The 19,788-nt window shown below is 53.7% G+C and overlaps 1 protein-coding gene and 1 pseudogene across 1 annotated transcript; both read left to right on the plus strand.

Annotated features, from left to right (window-relative positions):
• The first annotated feature begins 7 nt into the window (after nt 1-7).
• LOC148596303 (uncharacterized) lies at nt 8-17,789 on the plus strand. The gene is made up of 11 exons (XM_088524218.1): nt 8-202; nt 1,321-1,365; nt 4,446-4,638; nt 4,682-4,901; nt 5,542-5,656; nt 5,903-6,076; nt 6,170-6,276; nt 6,478-6,615; nt 9,104-9,188; nt 17,554-17,631; nt 17,700-17,789. Exons 1-11 carry the CDS (start codon nt 8-10, stop codon nt 17,787-17,789), a joined length of 1,440 nt encoding a protein of 479 aa, XP_088380344.1.
• Nucleotides 17,790-17,957: 168 nt separating this feature from the next.
• On the plus strand, nt 17,958-19,660 carry LOC148596304 (ankyrin repeat domain-containing protein 26-like; annotated as a pseudogene).
• The last annotated feature ends 128 nt before the right edge of the window (nt 19,661-19,788 follow it).

Below are 19,788 nucleotides of genomic sequence, written 5' to 3' on the forward strand. Positions count from 1 at the left end.
AGGACGAATGCAGCAGAGAATCAGGGATCTGGGAAATGAACTGGCTCTCAGCAGACGCCTGCAGCAAGGCAGAGTTATCGGAGGCCTTGCGGAAGCCGCTGCTGCCTACCCTCCTGAGCTGGGCAGCAGCCGCTCTTTGATGCTGAACGCAGCGGGCAATGCTTCCTGTGTGGCAGACAGAGTGGAAGCTCAAATGGCTGAGGTAAGGCATTGGACATGCACGCTGTGCTCGAATGAGCTGCCCACAGAGTATGAATGAGCAGGGTTCAGCTTTTAAGGGGAAAAGGAGCACGCATTCCTGCCTAGCTCCGGGACACCCAGTCTGCTAGTGCAAACAGCATTGGTGCCCCTCACAACTGGGCGAGCACAGTCCCCTGGATCGCCCTGAGAGACTCCATGAGGCAATGCTCAGAGCCTGCTGCAACCTCAGCGATAGCTCTGGTCCGAGTGTGCCCCAGCCGTTGCAGTGTGTGTGGAGAGCACGGTCCTCACGGAATGGTGAGGTTTGGGGCCCGTGTGGCAAGAGTTGGACAAGAGGGCGAAGCATTCTTCACTGAATGCCATGATCCCTTCCCTGATTTGCACAGAGTGGAGGCAAGGGCAAGCTCTCCTCTTCCATCTTTTACAATCCTGGGAAGGATTCAGGCATCTCCAGTTGTGACTCAGTGCTGTGGTGCCTGCAGCATAGCAAGGGTCCTGTTGAAAGGAGATGCCTGCGGGCTGTAGCTGTCCCCATGCCTGTAGTGTTCTGAAGCTGAGCTGCTCGGCTTTGGGCATTGCCTTGTGGGGGTCTCAGAGGGTGATCCAGGTGACTGTCCTCAGGCACTCCTGTGGCTAAACAGCAAGTCAGCAGAGCTGCCATGAAAAAGGCTATCTAGAAGGTGGCTGCTGCAAGGAAAGCCAGCTCTTTCTGGCCTGAGTCCTTTGCTGCGGAGTAAATTAAAGAGTGTTGATTTGTAATGAGAAAAAAAGCAGGCATCACAAATCGGATTGCTCGCTGTGAACAGTGTAAATATGCAGCTTGTGTCCTTGGGACTAGACCTCTGGCCATGTGTGCTTATATCCTCCTTGTGCTTTTTGATGCCCTTCTGCAAAGCCAGAATGAGGGAAACGTGATGAGTGGCAATTGTGTTGTGATACAATTAATGGCACAGAGTAGTGGCAATGCTGTGTTTTGGTGGACAAAGCATTTCTCAGGATTGAGGGTGTTGTTTCCAGTTTGCATTTCATGTTACAGTTAGGTTTCAAAAGGCCGTATTTTGTACTACTAGAGGAATGTAACTGCTGAGGACTTAAGGGTATCCTGTGTTATACTTGCAGGTGCGTGAGGAATGGTCAAAAATGTCGCTGAAGAACGTGAGCGAGGTAATTGCAACCTGGAGATTTATGTGACACCTTCATCGTGATCCAAATACTGGTGGCACAGAATATTATGTGCCTGTCCTTAAAAAAGAGAAGAAACAGTGTATGTGCACATGCAAGGCCGCCCCCAGAGCCCCGAATAATCCCCTCTCCGGGGGGCTCTAGTCGGGCCTTTTCAGGGACGGGGCCTGTTTGCAAGCAGGTGGCCCCTGCTTTGCAATTCTTTGGGTTCCTGTTGGCTTCAATCAGCTGCCGAGTGGCCAGCTGTTGCTTTAGAGCCCCTTGCATTTGCTTGGGTGGACACAAGTGCCTTGGGTTGAATGTGTCTGCATTGTGAGCAGAGGTGCCTGTCTACTGGGATGAATGGGGTTGGTTCCCTTGGTTTGGGACTTGCTCCCTTTTGCTCCTGTAACACTAACAGAGGGCCTTTTGTTCCCCCTGCCGTGCGCGCCTTCCTCAGAAGTGGCTTTCTGGAGCGGGGACTGCCAAGAGAGGATATCCCGAGAGGAAGGAAGCCTGGGGAAACGTGCCCTCTAGCTCTTGGCGGAGTGGTGTGTAGATGACATCGAGCTGCATTCAAGTGAAGGTGTTCTGTTCCAATTCTGTATTTAATAAAGCTTGTAGGCTGGGACATCTCTGTTTTATTCCCGTCCCCTTCCTGTCTTGGCCTGCCCTGCGCACGCGCCTGTTCCCTCTTCCTCCCGCTGCCTGTCCCTCTTACAGAATGGGAGCGGCGGGCTTGCTGCCAAGGGGGGAACCCTGGTAGGAGTCTGGCCGCTTGCTGGCAGCGTGCAGCCTGTGTCCTTTTCCTCAGGGGAGGTTGAAAGCTCCGCTGGGTTTTTAGACAGGGGCCTGGAGTTGGGGGCTGTTTGCCTCCTGCTGCCCTTCAGAGCGCTCCTGCGCTGCCAGGGGGAGGCCGCTCTCAAAGATGGCTGGCAGGTGCTGGCAATGGCGGAAGGCTCCTGAGGCCTGGCCCACAGCAGCTGTCCCCCTTGCCTAGGAGCCAGCCAAGAAGCACGATCAGGCGAGCCGCAAACGGTCGGCAGCAGCTCGAGGCCTGGCAAGCTGATGGAGCGCAGCCTCCCGGAAGCCCTTTCCAAAGATGAGAAGGAACAAGAAAGTGCGTGGGAGTAGTCGGCAGGGATTCCCAAAGGGGGAGGCAAAACCCTGCTGTAAGATCCCAAAGGCCTTTGCAAGAATCTTAGTTTACCTGAGCTAAGAGTGGCTGGTCTTAATGCACTCGATAAGGAGAGGTTTGCTGAGTGACAACAGTAGCCCAAACTCCGAAAGGAGTTCAAAGGCAGAAGAAGATGCATTAACGTCTGCCATAATGTGTTCTGAAAGGAAGTTTGGCTGCTTACCAGGCCATTTGAGGACTATGCAATCCCAGAGCACCTCACCTAGGCACATGTACATATCTATATTACTCTGGTGTTAATTTACTAATATATATGTATTTTATCTTAGTGTTGGCTTTGTATTGCTTGGTGCAGTTTTGATTTTAAACATGTGGTGTACAAAAAGAGCTCCAAAATGGCCCAGTCTTCATAAAAATAAGCTAGTTTGAACTTTGAGAAGAAAGCTGGTCTGGACTGGCAGTGCTTGATGGCACATCCACTGTGAGGACGCAGCAAACCCTGCTGTGGTTTAGGAGGCACCTGTAGCCTTAAGCTAAGACCAAGAGCAATGTGGAGATGACAGCCTCCTGGTTGCTTCCAGTAATTCCAGAGAGATTTGGACATCTGTCAGGGTGTGGCTGCAAAAATCTGGGAATGCTCAATGACCGTGTGAACAATACACTCACACTGCTAGCTGGCCTTCAAAGCTAAAGAGCTAATTTAGTAGTTAAAGAATGCAGTGTGCAGGATGTCCTAGCAATGTGTGCATAGCATGGACAAGTTCCAAAAAAAAAGTCCCGATTAGAAGAATCCCATTCATTTGGAACAGTAATGTACATTTGAATTTAAGGATGATTTCCAAGTAAGTGAGAAGCCAGTGCTTATCTGGTGGCCACTTCAATTACATCCCCAAGAGAAAGATCTCTATCCCCCACACCAGAGAGGCTTCCTCTTCCCCTGAGGGGGGAACACGGCTGCTCCCTCTGGAGTCCTCGTTTAGGAACTTGAGACACAGGCTTCGAGTTCTGTTGCACAGAGCCCAGTTTCTATCTCTAGCACTATGGCAGGTAATACTTACCGGCTAACCACACAGTATCAGCTTTATACATGGCTTGTAAGGCACTGTTGGACAGGAGCAGGCGCAATTAAAGACTTGCAACCTCACCGCAAAAAGAGAGGTGACCTTCCTCATCAGTGATAATGACAGCAGTCCCAGTACCTGTTCTGAGTGTCTTCTTGGTATATATGGACCACTAATAGCACCGTAATCAACAGCCAACTGCGCGCTCCTTTTATCAAATACAAGCTTTGCTATTTTTCCTCCTGCTAACATGTACACATGCCGAAGTGGAGGGAAAAAATCTTCATTCAAACATCTTAGGGAAGTATTCCGCTGCTGTTCAGTAGCCTAAGAGCACCTCGGGCTAGCATCCCATCTCACGAACTTATTCCTGCCTCAGTCCTACAAGTAGTAAAATCCAGACTCATCATGAAGGGCATATATCAATATACAAACTAACACCTCCACCCTACTCATGCACTTCAAACATTTAATCGCAATCTATAGTATGAGCGTGGCTGGGGATTATTTTTATTATTATTTTTGGCTGGTTCTGCTTTTCTGCTCGATTCAGTTGAGTAAATACCGACAAGACGTAAATGGGGATTTTTGTGAAATGAAAGATGATTTTCTACTAATGATAATAACTGGCAGCGCTGGCAGATCTACAACAAGTAGCAGATTCACAATCATAGGAGAACATGAAAAAGATAGTTGAGCGACAACCAAGCTAACAGCGGCGGTGCTCTTTCTCGGGGAGCCGCAGCCCCTTGTGGGTGCGCTGCAGCCCCACGTCGAGGAGCCGCCTGTGGCGCGTGGCAGTGTCACCCCGCGGCGTCACCCCGCCGCCCTGTGACGCCCTCGCCGCGGCTGTTGCGCCTGGCGCCGTCGCCGCGCGGCCTCAGTGCTGCGGCCGCCAGTGCCGGAGCGACGGTCGGCGCGTGCCTCGCTGGGAGCCTCGCTGCGTCCCGGCCCTCGGAGCGCGCCTCTGCTCCCGGCGCGGGGGCTCCGAGCCCGCGACCCCCGCTCCCGCAGCCCGCCGGGGCTCAGCCCCGCCGCAGCTGTCCCGGCCGCGGCCCCTGCTCGGGGCTCGGCTCCTCTGCCCCGCCCGCCCGAGGCGGGGCCGTCTCTCTCTGGCCGTGTCCGCGTCCCCGCCGCAGCATGAAGCGCTTCCTGGCGCTCTTCGGCAAGGGGCGGGGGGCGGCGGCGCCCGGCGGCGCTTCCCTGGCCTGCGTGGGCGCTCGCTACGAGCTTCGCGAGGAGGAGCTGAGCGAGCTGCACCGCGCGGCCGCCCGCGGAGACCTGGCTGCGCTGCGGCGGCTGCCGACACGCGGCCTCGACGGGCGCGACAAGGCCAAGCGGTGAGGGGGGCGGCGCCGGCCGGGGCTTTGCCGGCTCTTCGCGAGGGCCTGGCCGGGCGTGGAGGGCGCGTGTGCTCGAGGCTGCTGTGGGGAAGGCCGGGTGGCAGGCCCTGCCCCAGCAGCACCGCCCGAGGCTGCTGTGCTGCTCTTGGAAAGCCCGTGTCCCCGGCGTGCGGCACTCTGTTGCCACGCAAGCGGTGCTGGCGCAAGCCGCAGGGCGCCTTGGCGAAGGCTGGAGGTGGCCAACCAAGCCTGGGTGGTCCTTGCTGGGCAGCGTGGGTGGTGCTGTTGGAGGCAGCGGGCGGTTGCGCGGGCAGAGGGATGGAGGGCAGCCGCTTGCGCCCGGCAGCGTGGGACTGCGTGGGCAGACCGCTGTGCCTGGGCGCAGGAGCCCCTTTGCAGGGAAGCGGGTGCGGAGCTGCGGGAAGCGGGTGCTGCGTGGGGTGGGGGTGACTTTTCCTAGCCCCTCCCTCTGGGCTTGGGGTGTGCAGCTGCTGCCGTTGCTGCCGGAATGGGCGACTCTTTCTAAGCTGCTCTTGTGGCTGCGGACAGCGGTGGCCCTAGGCCCGGGACAGAGGCAGGAGCGGTGTGTGCAGCTCGGCGCGTGTGTGCGTGTTAATGGAATGTGTTGCCTTTGTAGGACACCCCTGCATCTCGCTTGCGCTAATGGGCACTCGGAGATCGTGTCCTATTTAGTGGAGAAGAAGTGCAAGCTGGATGCGCGGGACGGCTACAAGAGATCTCCACTGATGAAGGTACGTGGAGCACGGGAGAGCTGTTGAGGGAGGGCTTCCAAGCTGCACCCAGAGCGCTGCGTCTCTGGGGTGATGCGTGATGTTGGGACAGGTGGAGACTGTGTTGCGATTGGCGCAGAATGGGCCCACGTTGCCTCCTCGGGGAAGGCCGGGGTTGCTTTGTGCGCTTGGCCGGCTGTGGGAGCGCTGAGGGAGGGAAACGTAGTTGCTGGGAAGGCTTCCTTTTCTTTGCCGTGTTGCTTGCAGGCAGTGCAGTGCCAGCAAGAAGAATGCGTGGCCATTCTGCTGGCGCGTGGTGCCAACCCTAATCTTGCCGACGTTACCGGCAACACTGCCCTTCACCTGGCTGTCCTTGCTCGTAACACCTCTCTAGCAGGGCAGCTAGTGGAGCACAGCGCCCTTCTCGAGGCTAAGGATAAGGTAAGTGTAGAATGTGGGTGAGGCTGCTCTCGGAAAGAGAGAGTGGCTTTCCCTGGCTGTTTGGTTCTGACTGGGGGCGCTTTATGCTTGCAGATGGGCTGCACGCCCCTTGCCCTTGCCGTGTCGGGTGGTCACGGCGAGATGGTGGAGTTCCTGCTTGGCAAAGGAGCTGATGTGAACGCTCGAGACCAGTCTGCCAGGTGAAGGGCTTGTCCGAAGAGCGTGTCCGGAGGCCCCGTTCCTTCCGAGTTGTGCTGTGCTTCCATGTAGCTGCCTTTGCTTTGCTTCTGCCTGTGGGAAAGGGGGAAGCAATTGTTGTGGGAGCAAAGAGGGCTGAAAGGCATGCGAGTGAAATGTCTGCGTTGGCTCCGAGCTTTCCTCTCCTCTTTTGGATGCTCTAGGACCCCTTTAATGCGGGCTGCTTCGACTGGGAACAGGAGCATCCTAGACACTCTTCTTCGCCATGGTGCTGATCTTTCCCAGAAAGATGTTGCTGGGTGGACGGCGGAGGAGTATGCTAGGACTTTTCTGCATGCTCGGTAAGTGCTTTAGGTGACGTTAGAGTTGCTAAGGTGTGTGAATGTGCGTGTTGGCTTATGGACGCTCTTGTTAAGAGCAGCAAGGTTTAATGATGTGTGGAGACGTCTGTGGAAGCTGGGCAAAAGGGCATGTTCTGGAACATGTAGTGTCAAGTGTGAACCGGGAGGTTTTCCTTGACTCCACCCCGACTGCTCGGTCAGGTTTCAAGTTGGTGGTGCTGAGCTGAGCTGTGAGCAATAGCGAGCCTGAAAAGTGTGCTTTGGGCAAGTGGAGTGTATACGAGGCCCTCCCCAGAGCAGCGCATGAGACCAAATGCAGAGGTCCTTTCTTCTGCCGCTTCCCCTCGCCCTGGGCCTGTAGCAAGGGGAGCAGGAAGGGCGGGTGTGCGTGGGTATGTGTAACTAGCCCGTATGTGTCAGCTTGCCAGATGGCTCTGAATAGCCGTAGCAGTGGAGAAGCAGTGGCTCGTTGTGTCCTAGAAGAGCCGTGTACAAGGATGCCGTTGGTTTTGGTGACAGTCCTTCCTTTCTTCCTGTCTGCAGCGTTAGTGAAGAGCTGGCAGAGTGCGCGCAGAGGGCGCGTGCAGGCGGCCCAGTAGGCATGGCAGGACTCAGCTCGCCTCCCGGAGCAGGAGCTGCTGCCTCTGCATCGGGCGCCTGTGCTGCGGCCAGCGGAGGTAGGATCCTTAAGCGTGGAGGAACTGCTGGGGCTCTGCGTGTGCGTGTGCGTGTGGTGCGAGTAGTTGAGCACTTCATTAGCTTCCTATCCCGTCAGCGCCCCGCAGCGTTTGCTAACTGTCTGCTCCCAACGCGTGTTTGTCCCATGCTAGTATTTTGTTGAGGAAGCTTAGAAGGAAATGTAAGGGCAGTGTTGATTTTCTTTGCTAATGTCCTTTGAGGGGAAGGGGGTTAGAATTCAGTAGGGTGCGAGAAGTCAAGGGCAGGTTGGGGCCTGCTTTCGTCCCTGCTGTCTTGTGTGACTGTTCCCCTGCAGCGTGGCCTGCAGAAGTGCCTGTGTTAGGTGCTTGTGGGCCGTGTTGACTTCTGAAGGTCTGACATGCTAAGAATTAATCGTGTCAATTAATGTTTTCACAGTGGGAGAGGAGCTTTCCCGTGAATGCTTTGTATGGTGAGGCTTGAACAAGCGCTTTCCCCCAATCCTTTCCCCTGCCTCAGAAGAGGAGAGCCTGGAGAGAGACACAGTCCTTCTTGTCTTAACTTTTCAAGCGTTCAAGATACTGATGACGAGGAGAGCGAGGACAACTCCGTTCCTGCCTCCGAATTAGAAAGACGCCGTTTAGCTGCCAAGGTGAAGTGGCCCAAGAGGCAGAATTTCTGTGGAATGAGTGAGTGGTTTGGAGGGCTGAGCTGTGTGGATTTGAGCGAAAGGGCGCTTGCAGTGCGGTGGCTTTGCTCCTGCAAAGCGGTCTCCTGCCTGGCCCCCTTCCTGCTGCTGTGAGCTACTTCCTCCAAGTCTGGTAGCCGTGGCAGAGCACGCAGCAGTCTGGTGGTCGGGGGCAGAAGAGCACTAGGTGACAAGAGAAATGACCGCACAGTCTTGATGTGCGTGAGATTTCTAGAGAATGAAAGTTGATGAGCTCCTAGATTACCTGTTCCTTTGTCCTGCAGACCTTGCTGTCGGTTTCCAGGAACAAAGGGGTGGTAGAATTGTGACTGATGTGGGAGAAAGGCATTTATTGTTCCAAGTGTGCTGAGATGCTTCATCCCCTGGCTCTCTTGTCCTCCTTGTGAGGTTCCTCAAGTGTGCTCAGCAGGGAGCTCCTGTAGCCGGTGTCTTTGTCTCCTGGCACATGGGAATGGCATTCCAGGCTCACGTGCGCCTGATCTCCCGCTGCCTGTTTCCCCTCTGATGATGTCTCTTTATTTTTGCTGTTTCTCCTGCAGAAGAGGTGTTTGGCACTGGGACTGTGCAGCGATTCTGAGGATTCCGAGGATGATGCTGGAAGGCACCCTGCAGTGCTGGAGATGCAGGCAAGATTTCCTTCTTCTCCTGGTTGCCCTCTTGTCAGTGAGCTTTGAGAGAGTGTCGCAGATGCCGTCTGCGAGGAGCTACTGCAGCACAGGGAGATGTGCTAGTGGGTTGAAGAGTGCCCGTGAGGAAAGGGAGGGAAGCTGGACTAAGGCTGTTGGAGAAGCAGGCAGCTGTTGCTTGTCCTGGGTGAAAAGAAGGGGCAGATGGGGAGTGTGCTCGTGCGTGTCGCCGTGTTGTTGAAGCTGGAGTCAGAGTGTGTCTAGGCCATGCTTGTGAGGGGCAGAGCAGCATGTCTGTGGTGCTGGCTATTGCTGTCTGCCCAAAGGCATTCCTGTGGAAAACCTGCAGGCCTTTCTTTGCAGCAGACAAGAGAGAACTCTCCTGTGTAGTAACCCAGGGAAATGAAGCATTTTGCAAAGTGTGAATTGCCGCTGCAGAAGATGCTTCTTTCTGTTCTTTGCAACACTTTTTTTTTTTTTTCCTGACCTCTCTTAGGAAGCATCATCTGAAAAGGATGGAGAGGAAGGTGCTGGTGGTCCTCAGGATAAAGATGCTGCAGGATCAGTGGCTGGTGAGAAAGGTGAGTTAGTAAACACGGGTCCTGCTGTGTGTTTGCTCGCTGGGGCTTTCCTGATGGAGGAGAGCAGCAGAGTGAAAGAAGCACTCATGGTGTGCCCTTCCTTCTTTCCCTTGTAGATGTTTCCTTGGCAGCGGGAGCGGAGCAGGAGAAAGACGGAGACTCCCTCTTGGATTCTGAGGTGCTTTCTGTTGGTTTTTGTTGTTGCAGAGGAGCGGGGGAAAGGGTGTGTGTGCTCCTGCATATTTGAATGTAGGTGAATGTAGGCTCAGCCTGTGTCCAGGCTGCACTTCTGAGAGTCTCTGTTGAAGAGGAACATCATGTCTGTGACACTGGGTATTGCTGTGCACAGAAACATCCTCCTAAGGGAGGAGTGCAGTCCTTGTAAAAGAAAAGTGAGAACGTTTTTCCCTGTACAGGTACAGGGAATAGAAGTACTTTGCACGGTGTCCTTTCCTGTGCAACGGGTGCTTCTTTCTGTTCCTTCCAACTCTTTTGGCTGGCCTCTTTCAGGAGGAATCACCTGCACGGGATGGGGAGGAAGCAGCAGGTGGTCCTCAAGTTGCAAATGCTGCAGCAGCCCTCCCTGTCAGTAGAGGTGAGTTCAGAAGCGTTGAGCCCCTGTGTTTGTTTGCTCCTTGGTCTGAGTCAGTGAATGCTGGTGATGAGCTGCTGCTGAGATGGGAAAGCCCCAGTTCTGCCCTTGCCAGCAAATGCCAGGGCAGAGGGGAAGGTCAAGTGAGGAAGATGTTTTGTGGAAGTGCTGGAGTGCAAGGAGTGTTATTTCGTGGTGACTTCCTGCCTGTGTGAGCATGTGGGAGGAAGGGTGAGAACACAGTGGTGCGGCTCAGAGTGAGGATGCTCTTGAATGACGCTGCTTTTTCTTCTTTTTTTAAACACTCTAGTAACAGCATTATCTGTCCCTTGGCTGTGGGTGTTGCCTGATGGAGGAGAGCAGCAGAGTGAGAGAAGCACTCATGGTGTGCCCTTCCTTATTTCCCTTGCAGATGTTCCATCGGCAGCAGGAGCGGAGCCGGAGGAGGACAACGATTCTCCCTGGGATTCTGAGGTGCTTTCAGCGGGGGGCACAGTGGGTTCCCCGTGGGGGGATCTTCTCAGGAGGTTGCTCTGGGTGTGGGCCCTGCACCGAGGAGGCTCTGCTCCTTCTTTGGCTGCTTCTGCCACACGTTTGTTCCAGTGAACTGGAGCAGCTTTAGCTGTGTGCAAGCTGCTCCACGAGGCTTGTGAGGAAGCAGGGTCTGGGAATGTCCGAGCTCTCATAGCAAGTGGCCCTTGCATGGGATTTGTAGTGCAATACTCAAAGGGTCCAGATTCTGGCTCTGCAAGAGTTTGGTGGGGTTGCTGTTTCTTTGCCAAAGTATCCATGAAAAGGACAGTGTATGGAATCCTGCAGCCAAGTAAGAAGCCCAACAGCAATAACGTGGGTTTTGACTTGGAGCGCTGTTTTGGGTAAAAAAGTGCAAGGGAGGAAAGAGGCGGAGTTGGACTAAGGTTACTGAAAAGCAGGCAACTGTTGGTTTTCATTGGTGCAAAGGAGAGGGGAAAGGGTGTGTGTGCTCCTGGGTATTGGAACGTGGGTGAAGGCAGGCTGAGACTGTGCGCAGGCTGCGCTTGTGAGGGTCTCTTCAGAAGCAGAAGAGCACATATGTGACATTGGGTACTGCTGTCTACTCAAACGTCTTCTCAAGGGAGGAGTTGCAGGCCTCAAAGAAAGGAAGTCAGACCATTTTTCCCTGTGTGGGTAGAGGGAAGTAGTTTGCAGGGTGTCTATTGCCTGCACAGGGAGTGCTTCTTTCTGTTCTTTGCAACTGTTTTGGCTGGCCTCTTTCAGGACGAAGCACCTGCAAGGGATGGAGAGGAGGCCGCTGATGGTCCTCAGGATACAAACGCTGCAGGAGCCCCAGCTTGTGTGCGAGGTGAGTTGAAGGGCACGTTGAAGGCCACGTCTTGTTTGGTGGCTGTGAGGGCCAATGCATGGAAACGGTGCCGTGCTTGTGAGACGGGGCAGCCCCGATTCTGCCCTTGCCACCAAAGGAGAGGGCGGAGGGCACGTCAGCTGAGGGAGGCGTTTTGTGGTAGTGCTGGAGTGCAAGGAGCACTGTTTCTTGGTGACTCGCTGCGCACGTGGGGATATTTTGTGTAGTGCTTTGAGGACCCCTCCGTTGCGATGCGAATGGACTGTGGGTGCCAGACTCTGGAGCGCGAGTTTGGGAGAGCAGCTGCCCGCACGGCTCCCTCCTCCAGGACTCCGGCCTTGCAGAGCCGCGTTTGGGTGCTCGCTGCCCCTCTGTTGGCTGTTGGTTGTAGCTGTGTGAGCTGTCCTGCTGGGCTTGGGCGACTTCTGCTGCAGAGAAGGGCTGGGGAAGGGGTGAGAACACAGTGGTGCGGCTGAGCGTGAGGATGCTCTTGAATGACGCTGCTTTTTCTTCTTTTTTTGAAGACTCTAGTAACAGCATTATCTGTCCCTTGGCTGTGGGTGTTGCCTGACGGAGGAGAGCAGCAGAGTGAAAGGAGCACTCATGGTGTGCCCTTCCTTATTTCCCTTGCAGATGTTTCCTTGGCAGCGGGAGCGGAGCAGGAGAAAGACGGAGACTCCCTCTTGGATTCTGAGGTGCTTTCTGTTGGTTTTTGTTGTTGCAGAGGAGCGGGGGAAAGGGTGTGTGTGCTCCTGCATATTTGAATGTAGGTGAATGTAGGCTCAGCCTGTGTCCAGGCTGCACTTCTGAGAGTCTCTGTTGAAGAGGAACAGCATGTCTGTGAGACTGGTTATTGCTGTGCACAGAAACATCCTCCTAAGGGAGGAGTGCAGGCCTTGTAAAAGAAAAGTGAGAACGTTTTTCCCTGTACAGGTACAGGGAATAGAAGTACTTTGCACGGTGCCCTTTCCTGTGCAACGGGTGCTTCTTTCTGTTCCTTCCAACTCTTTTGGCCGGCCTCTTTCAGGAGGAATCACCTGCACGGGATGGGGAGGAAGCAGCAGGTGGTCCTCAAGTTGCAAATGCTGCAGCAGCCCTCCCTGTTAGTAGAGGTGAGTTCAGAAGCGTTGAGCCCCTGTGTTTGTTTGCTCCTTGGTCTGAGTCAGTGAATGCTGGTGATGAGCTGCTGCTGAGATGGGAAAGCCCCAATTCTGCCCTTGCCAGCAAATGCCAGGGCAGAGGGGAAGGTCAAGTGAGGAAGATGTTTTGTGGAAGTGCTGGACTGCAAGGAGTGTTATTTCGTGGTGACTTCCTGCCTGTGTGAGCATGCGGGAGGAAGGGTGAGAACACAGTGGTGCGGTTCAGAGTGAGGATGCTCTTGAATGACGCTGCTTTTTCTTCTTTTTTTTTAAACACTCTAGTAACAGCATTATCTGTCCCTTGGCTGTGGGTGTTGCCTGATGGAGGAGAGCAGCAGAGTGAGAGAAGCACTCATGGTGTGCCCTTCCTTATTTCCCTTGCAGATGTTCCATCGGCAGCAGGAGCGGAGCCGGAGGAGGACAACGATTCTCCCTGGGATTCTGAGGTGCTTTCAGCGGGGGGCACAGTGGGTTCCCCGTGGAGGGATCTTCTCAGGAGGTTGCTCTGGGTGTGGGCCCTGCACCGAGGAGGCTCTGCTCCTTCTTTGGCTGCTTCTGCCACACGTTTGTTCCAGTGAACTGGAACAGCTTTAGCTGTGTGCAAGCTGCTCCACGGGGCTTGTGAGGAAGCAGGGTCTGGGAATGTCCGAGCTCTCATAGCAAGTGCCTTATTAGAAATGCATAGTGCGTGCTCCAAGCTTTTTCTTCCTATGTGTGTAACTATTTCATTAGGATAGTATTGGAGAGCTGGGTGAGGAGCTTGCTGATGCTCCTAAAAAGCAGTCGCCAGCAGAAGCCTTGCTGGAAGCTGCCCCACGTTCCTGCCAGGACCTGGAGGAAGAGCAAGGGCAGCTGCAGAAGGAGTTGGCCAGGGTTAAAGGCAAGGTAGGCAAATGCCATAACAACAATAATGAGCGTAACAGGGCTGTTCTTCCTCTGTAAATGATGAGAAGGACAAGGCAGCATTCTGAGCACAGGTACAAGTGAGATGTGATGAAGTCAGTAGTTCCGCACTGCCGTAACCCATGAGGGCGGTGGAGCCTTGAGCGCAACGACGTGCTCTTCTTCATGTGCTGTGCTGTGCAGGGCAGTGTAGTTTGAGAGCTGCAGAAAGCGCTCTTTTCCCTTGTCAGTCGGAGCTGTCTGCTTGTAGAAAATCAGGATGGGGACAGGAGAGGTCAATAGGAAAGAGGGTGAAGCACCAGAGTTTGGGAGATTTGACTTGGGAGTCAAAGCAGTGTGTACGATGCTGAAGATGAAGCTCACTCCCATGGTTCCTGGTTTGACAGTTGCAGGAATCGGAAGAGCGGCGTCTCCAGTCTGAGCGGTCTGTTGAGGAGTTGAAGAGAGCCCTGGCAGAGAAGCAAAGAGAATCAATGGCTGCTTCCCCGCAAGAGCAAGAACGTGGCACACTGCTCTTCACCATAAAGCTCTTGAGGGAAAAAGTTGGACGGTGAGGAAGTGCCAGAGTGAAGCAAGGCTTTGCTTTGTGGGCTGGTGTAAAGGCAACGGGATTACCTTGCTGCATCCCAGCAAGGGAATGTGGGACTTGGAGGGAGGCTTTTGCTTGAGATGTTGTTAGTTCACAGTGTGGAGTGGGTATGTGTGCTCTGTTGGGTTCCCATACTGAGCCCTATGTTTCCTTTGAAGGCTTGAGTTTGAAAAAACAGGGCTGGAGGTGACAGCGCGCCATGAGACTGCCAGGGTGGAAGCTCTTCAGAAAGAGCTGCGCAGCTCTGCCTCTGTAAGCGACTCCTGACCTTTCCTTTTCATGAGCTCCTGAGCCTACTTGTGTGTGTGTGTGTGGACAGTTAGAGAAGAGATTGCGTGGCCTTGGAGTGTGCTGTGGAAGGGGAAGTGTCTGCCTGCAAATGGACACGGTGCACAAGTGTGCACTGTGCTGCTCTGCAGAGTGTTTGCCTCATTCTGTGTGTGTGAAAAGGCCTGGTCCAAGTGTGGCTCTCGGGTGGAGAGAGACTTTTGTCCAGAGTCTGACAATGGCTGGAAGGGAATGAAGGCGGGGGTAGGAGTGAGGGGTAGGGAGATGCCTGAGAAAGGTCTGGGTGATGGGAGAAGGGGAAGAAACATAGTAGTCCTTTGGGGAGCTACTTCTCGGAAGAGTCGTGTAATGTAACAGGAAAAGCAAAAGCACAGTGCACGGTGCAAGGCTTTTCCTGCGATGCGTGTCCTTATTCCATCAGGGCAGGGTCAGGGAGCTGGAGCAGGAGCTCGCCGATGCCCGCAGAAAGCAGGCGCTGTCCGAAGCCTCGCTGGAAGCTGCCACGCGTGCTCGCCGGGAGCTGGAGGAGGAGAAAATGCAGTTGCAAAAGGAGTTGGCCAGGGTTAAAGGCAAGGTAGGCAAAGGCTGTGACTAGCCCGAGGACCCTGACAACCCTGTTTTCCCCTGTAACCAATGAACAAGCAGCGGGATGGGAGAGGCCAGTATGAAAGAGGACGAAGCAACAGGGTTTTTCAGAGGTGACCTGCGAGTGAAAGCAGGTGCCTTGAGTGTGTGAAGAGGAAGCTGACTAGCGTGGGTCCTGGTTTGACAGTTGCAGGAGCTGGAAGAGCAGCTTCTCCAGTCTGAGCGGTGTGTTCAGAATTTGAAGAGAGCCCTGGCAGAAAAGCAAAGGGAAGCATTGGCTTTGTCTCAGCAACTGCAAGAATGCAAGAAGGCCTGCTTGGAAATGGAGAGCCTAAAAGTGCTGAAAGACAAAGTGGAAAGGTAAGGAGTTGGCACAGTGAAGCAAGGCTGTGCTTTGTGGGAGGGTGTAAAGGCAACGGGGTTAGCTTGCTGCTTGAGAGCAAGCAAATCTGGGATTTGGAGGGAGGTGTTTGCTTGAGATACCGTCAGTTCACAGTTTGGAGTGGGTGTCTGTGCTCCACTGGGTTCCCATACTGAGACCTATGTTTCCTTTGAAGGCTTGAACTTGAGAATGGGAGGCTGGAAGGCAGAGCTCACCAACAGACAGCTAAAATCGAAGCTCTTCAGAAAGAGCTGCACAGCTTTGCCTCTGTAAGCTACTCCTGCCCTTTCATTTTCACAGGATCTAATATGAAGCCCTGGGTTTGTGGATTAGAGTCATGTGTGCAGTTCAATAACAGCACGTGCATCTGAACAGATTGCTGGCATTTTCTTAAACACAGATGCACGTGGATGTCTGCAGTCTGTGTTTATGTGCTGTTCCAAGGAGAACAGTACTTGGCCATTTTGAACTCATAGGAAGCCACGAGCTTAAAGACGAGCTGGCAAAGCTTAGCTGTTGGCAGCAGACAGAGAGCAGACATCAGCTGTGCAGAGGCACAGTGGTGTGGACAAAATAAGTTATGTTTAGGTTCACTCTGAAGCCTGAAGCAGCTCTGTAATGTAACAGGAAAGAAGAGAAAGCGGAACCTGTGGTCCAAGCCTTTTCTTCCTATGCATGTAACTATGTCCACAGGACACGGCCAGACAGCTGGAGCAGGAGCTTGCTGAGGCTCGTCGAAAGCAGCTGATGTCAGAAGCCTCTCTGGAAGCTGCCACACGTGGTTGCAAGGACCTGGAGGAAGAGAAAGGGCAGTTGCTAAAAGAGTTGGACAGGCTTAAGGGCAAGGTAGGCAAAAACAGTAACTACCTTAATGAGCCTGACAATGTTGTTTTTCCCTGGCAAATGATGAACAAGCAGAGGGCAGTATTCTGAGAACAGGTGCCAGGGGGACCTGAGCAAGTCAGTCATTGCGGCCTGTCATAACCCACGAAGTGGGTGAAAGCTGGAACCAAATGACCTGCTCTTCCTCCTCCACCGGGCAGGGTGCTGTAGTGTGAGAGCTGCAGAAAGCAGCATCCCTCCTGGATAGGTGGGGCTTTGCATGGTCCACGTGAAGCAGCATCTCAGGCAGGTGCTCTGAATGGTCGCGCTGGCTGAGCCTGCACTGGGCCTCACGTCCACAGCGGAGATTGAAGGGCCTCAAAGTGACTCACTTGCCTAGTGCAATAGCCCTGGTGCCTAAGTTTGGCAAGGTCTTTGCTGTGCACTCCCTGTGGAAGGAAGCGGATTGGTGTTGGGGCGGTTTTGGGGACTGCTTGTAGGAAGACAAGATGGGGATGGAAGAGGCTAGCAGGAGAGAGGGCAAGGCAAGAGGATTTGGGAGAGATGACTTGGGAGTCAAAGCACTTGGCTTGTCTGTATGTAAATGCAGCCGAGTAGCGTGGGTGCTGGTTTGACAGTTGCAGGAGTCGGAAGAGCAGCGCCTTCAGAGTGAGCATTGTGTTGAGGAGTTGCAGGCGGCCCTGTCAGAAAAGGAGAGGGAAGCAATGGCTTCTTCCAAGCAACTGCAAGAGCTTGTGGAAGCCTCCTTGGAAAGAGCTAGCCTAAAGCAGCTGGAAGAACGAGTGGGACGGTAAGGAACTGCCCCGGTGAAGCAAGGCTTTGCCTGCCGGGGTGGTGTAAAAGCAAGAGGAAGAGCTGGCTGCATGGCAGCAAGCCCATCCAGAATTTGGAGGGCCGTTATTTCACAGTGCTGTCTCCCTGTGTTTCCTTCAAGGCTTGAGCTTGAAAAGGTGAGGCTGGAAGGGAGAAGCGACCAACACACGGCTCGAATTGAAGCCCTGCAGAAAGAGCTGCACAGCTCTGCCACTGTAAGCTCCTCCTCAGCTTTCTTCTTCATGAGCTCCTGAGCCTAGCTGTGTGTGTATGTGGGGACATTCTGGGAAGAGATTTTCCTGGGGAGCCCAGGGGGACATCATTTCTGGCAGTCCGCAGGGGATCGGCTCTGCTTTGTCCCTCTCCAAGGCCTTCTGGTGTTGAGAGGTTCCCTGGCTACTGTGCGGCCTGAGCAGCGTGCGAGGAGAGGCTTTGACACTCATGTGCTGCTTTGACCGCCTGCTGCTTTTTAGCTGTCCTGGTGCTTAAGCCCTCAGGCAGTAGCACTTGTTGCTGCCCTAAGGGCGAGTTAGCTCGTGGAATTGCTTTGGTGCCAAGCAAAGCCCGAAGCGGCATCCTCAGGCTGTGACAAGGGAGACTTCATTGCCAAACCTCTGACACCTTCCCTGTTTACTGACTGTGGATTCCTTGGCTCGAAGGTGTCAATCCATAAAGGAATGGCACAGGCGTAGGCAGTGCTGTGTGCTTGGGCCAAGTTAGGAGACAAGCCCTTAATGAAGGAGAACTGCTCCAGGGCTCAAACTGGGGGTCGATTGTAAAGGAGTAGTGAGATGGAGAAATGTTGGTGGCATTTCGCTTCGCTAATACCCCTTGAATGAGGTGCAAGCGTGAGTCCGGGAAGCATCAGTGTGGCTTTTTTGTTCCTTAGGTTCATAAGAGCCTGGAAGATCTGCTCTCTGCCTTACAGACAAGACACGTGCCTCTGAAAGAAGACAAATATCAGCAGGTACATGAAGGGTTGCTCTGACTTCCCTCTTCCAGTCGATGATTTTCTTTCCTTTTGGGTGCGTGCAGGCAGCTACACTGTTCAAGAGCTCTGTAACCTTGAACGCCCAGGACTGTTGCCTAGTGATGGCGGCTGATTCCCCTGAAGCTCGAACTTAAGCTCTGCTGTCCACTGATGTGGATAGCTAAGTACCACCTGCTGGTGCCAGGGGGACAGAGGAAGCTGTTTCTCAGGCTCTTTTGCACTTTTTACTGAGCTGCGTATGTGCTTTCTCCTTCCTGTGTGCAAAGTGTGAGAGTGAAGGAAAGGCAGTGAAGAAGGGGGCAGAGAGGAAACAAGCAGCGGAAGCCCAGCTGGAGGAGGCAGTGAAGAAAAACATGGAACTGCAGGAAGAATGCAGCAGGTATGGCTTTTTAGCATTTGTAAGAAATACCGGCTAAGCTGGGAGTCAAGGTTCCTTTAATTGACTCAGAGACTATGAGTACGTAACGGTTTGTGAGCAACCTCAAAGGGAATGCTTCTTGTGTTTTGGGGGTTTTTTTGTTTGTTTATTTATTTGTTTGTTTGTTTTTCCCATGGCTTTCCTATTTTACTCCCTAATTGGCTGTACAGGTCCAAGAGGCTTCTGGAGAAAGCTCTGAAGAAACTAAGGACCTATGAGAGGCGCGAGAGCGAGTCCCAGCTGAATCTACAGGCCAAGCTGAAGGACGCACCTTCTGGAGGGGGCAGCGAAGATGACATATTAAGAACAAAGGTGAGCTGTGGTTCGTTGTTTCTGTGTGTTTGTTTTGGAAAGCTGTCTCGTTTCTTCTCCTGACTTCTGTATTCACGTGCACGTTCACGTGGTGGCTGTGTTTGGAAATGAAGGGGCTTTCTTCTGATCCCTGGAAACGTCTAACTAATCATTCCGAAAGGGCAGGAGTGCCGCGGTGCCAGGGTGGTGGTGTGGAAAAGGTGAATTTCTGAGGAGAGAGGAAACCGTTAGAGTAGCAGTTGACCTTTGGGGACTTCTGGAAACCTGATACTTCCTAAAAGTTCTTGGAAAGAAGCTGCCGCTTGGATCCAGAGCGAATAGGGCTTCTTTGTCCATGGCTTAGAAAGCTGCTTTCTGGAGGAGTGTTGACAAAGTCAGGCAATGCTGACTGTGAGACAAGTCTGGAAGACCCCTGGCAGCCCTGCTGCATGCAAAACACCCCACGTGATGTGTGCTCCTGAGGAAAGGAGAAGGAGCCTAGCTCTGTGGATGTGTGATCTTCTGGGAGTGAAGCCTTTATTGGCTAGGGGAGTGCTGGAGGAGACCTGAGAAGGGCGGGAAACTTGAGGTGGTCTTTTGGGAAACCTTTAAAAGAGGTGCTGCTTTTGGCAGAGGAGCATGGCTTTCACTTGGTTTTAAAACGGAGCGAGCTGGTGACAAGCAGAGTCTCAGCGCACAGCCTGCAGGGTCTGCAAAGAACTGCGTATGCTTAAGGCTGTCTGTGCCTTGGCTGTGTGCAGGTGCAGGAACTTTGCAAGCGGCTCTCTGCAGAGCAGAGAAACTCAAGGCAGCTCAAGAAAGCAAACGAAGGTTTGCGGGAAGAGTTGGCTTGCATGCATGGGAGCCATGCACAGCTGCGGAAGAGGAAGCGGCAGCTGGAAGAAGAGGTGGCTGCCCTCCGGTGCCGTGTAGAGACCAGCACGCCAGACCTCAGCCACATCAAAGAGCACAAAAGAGAGACTGAAGAAAAGGCCGAGCGACAACTAAGGCAAAAACTACGGGAAGTCAATCTCTTTCTGCAGGTAAGCGTACTTGGCACTGGCATGCACAGTCCATTTGTGCCTTTTCCTTCATCTCTTCTGTACCAGTGTCCTTCTCCACTGTGTCCAGCTTGTGCTGGTCAGGGCTGTGGGTTCATGGGCTCTTTATATCTGGAGGAGTCTGTTGAAGGCCGTGAGCTTGTGGAACGCTTGTCCTCAGCCATTCCGGGCATCACCATCTTTTTGCACATTAGTGCCTGGAGAATCAGGGAACAGCGTTAAGAGAAGGGACTAGCGTCTTGCCGAGAGAGAGGTGGCTACTTAGTCCGAGCTTTGATTGGAAACCAAAATACATAAACGTTGTGCTAAGAGCAGGTTTCCACCAGTGAACAGAAAGCATTGCGTAACGTGGTGCCTCTGGCT

Source organism: Tinamus guttatus, unplaced genomic scaffold (genome assembly GCF_059628265.1).
Source record: "Tinamus guttatus ecotype Peru unplaced genomic scaffold, ASM5962826v1 Tinamus_guttatus_pri_ptg000018l, whole genome shotgun sequence".
NCBI classification, from domain to species: Eukaryota; Metazoa; Chordata; class Aves; order Tinamiformes; family Tinamidae; genus Tinamus; species Tinamus guttatus.

What these genes read in the sequence shown, in the direction of transcription:
- LOC148596303 (XM_088524218.1), top strand. Translation starts at nt 8, where the DNA reads ATGCAGCAGAGAATCAGGGATCTGGGAAATGAACTGGCTCTCAGCAGA. An exon ending in TGGAAGCTCAAATGGCTGAG is followed by an intron (nt 203 to 1,320) that starts GTAAGGCATTGG and finishes TTATACTTGCAG; the next exon opens with GTGCGTGAGGAATGGTCAAA. An exon ending in AGAGATCTCCACTGATGAAG is followed by an intron (nt 5,657 to 5,902) that starts GTACGTGGAGCA and finishes TGTTGCTTGCAG; the next exon opens with GCAGTGCAGTGCCAGCAAGA.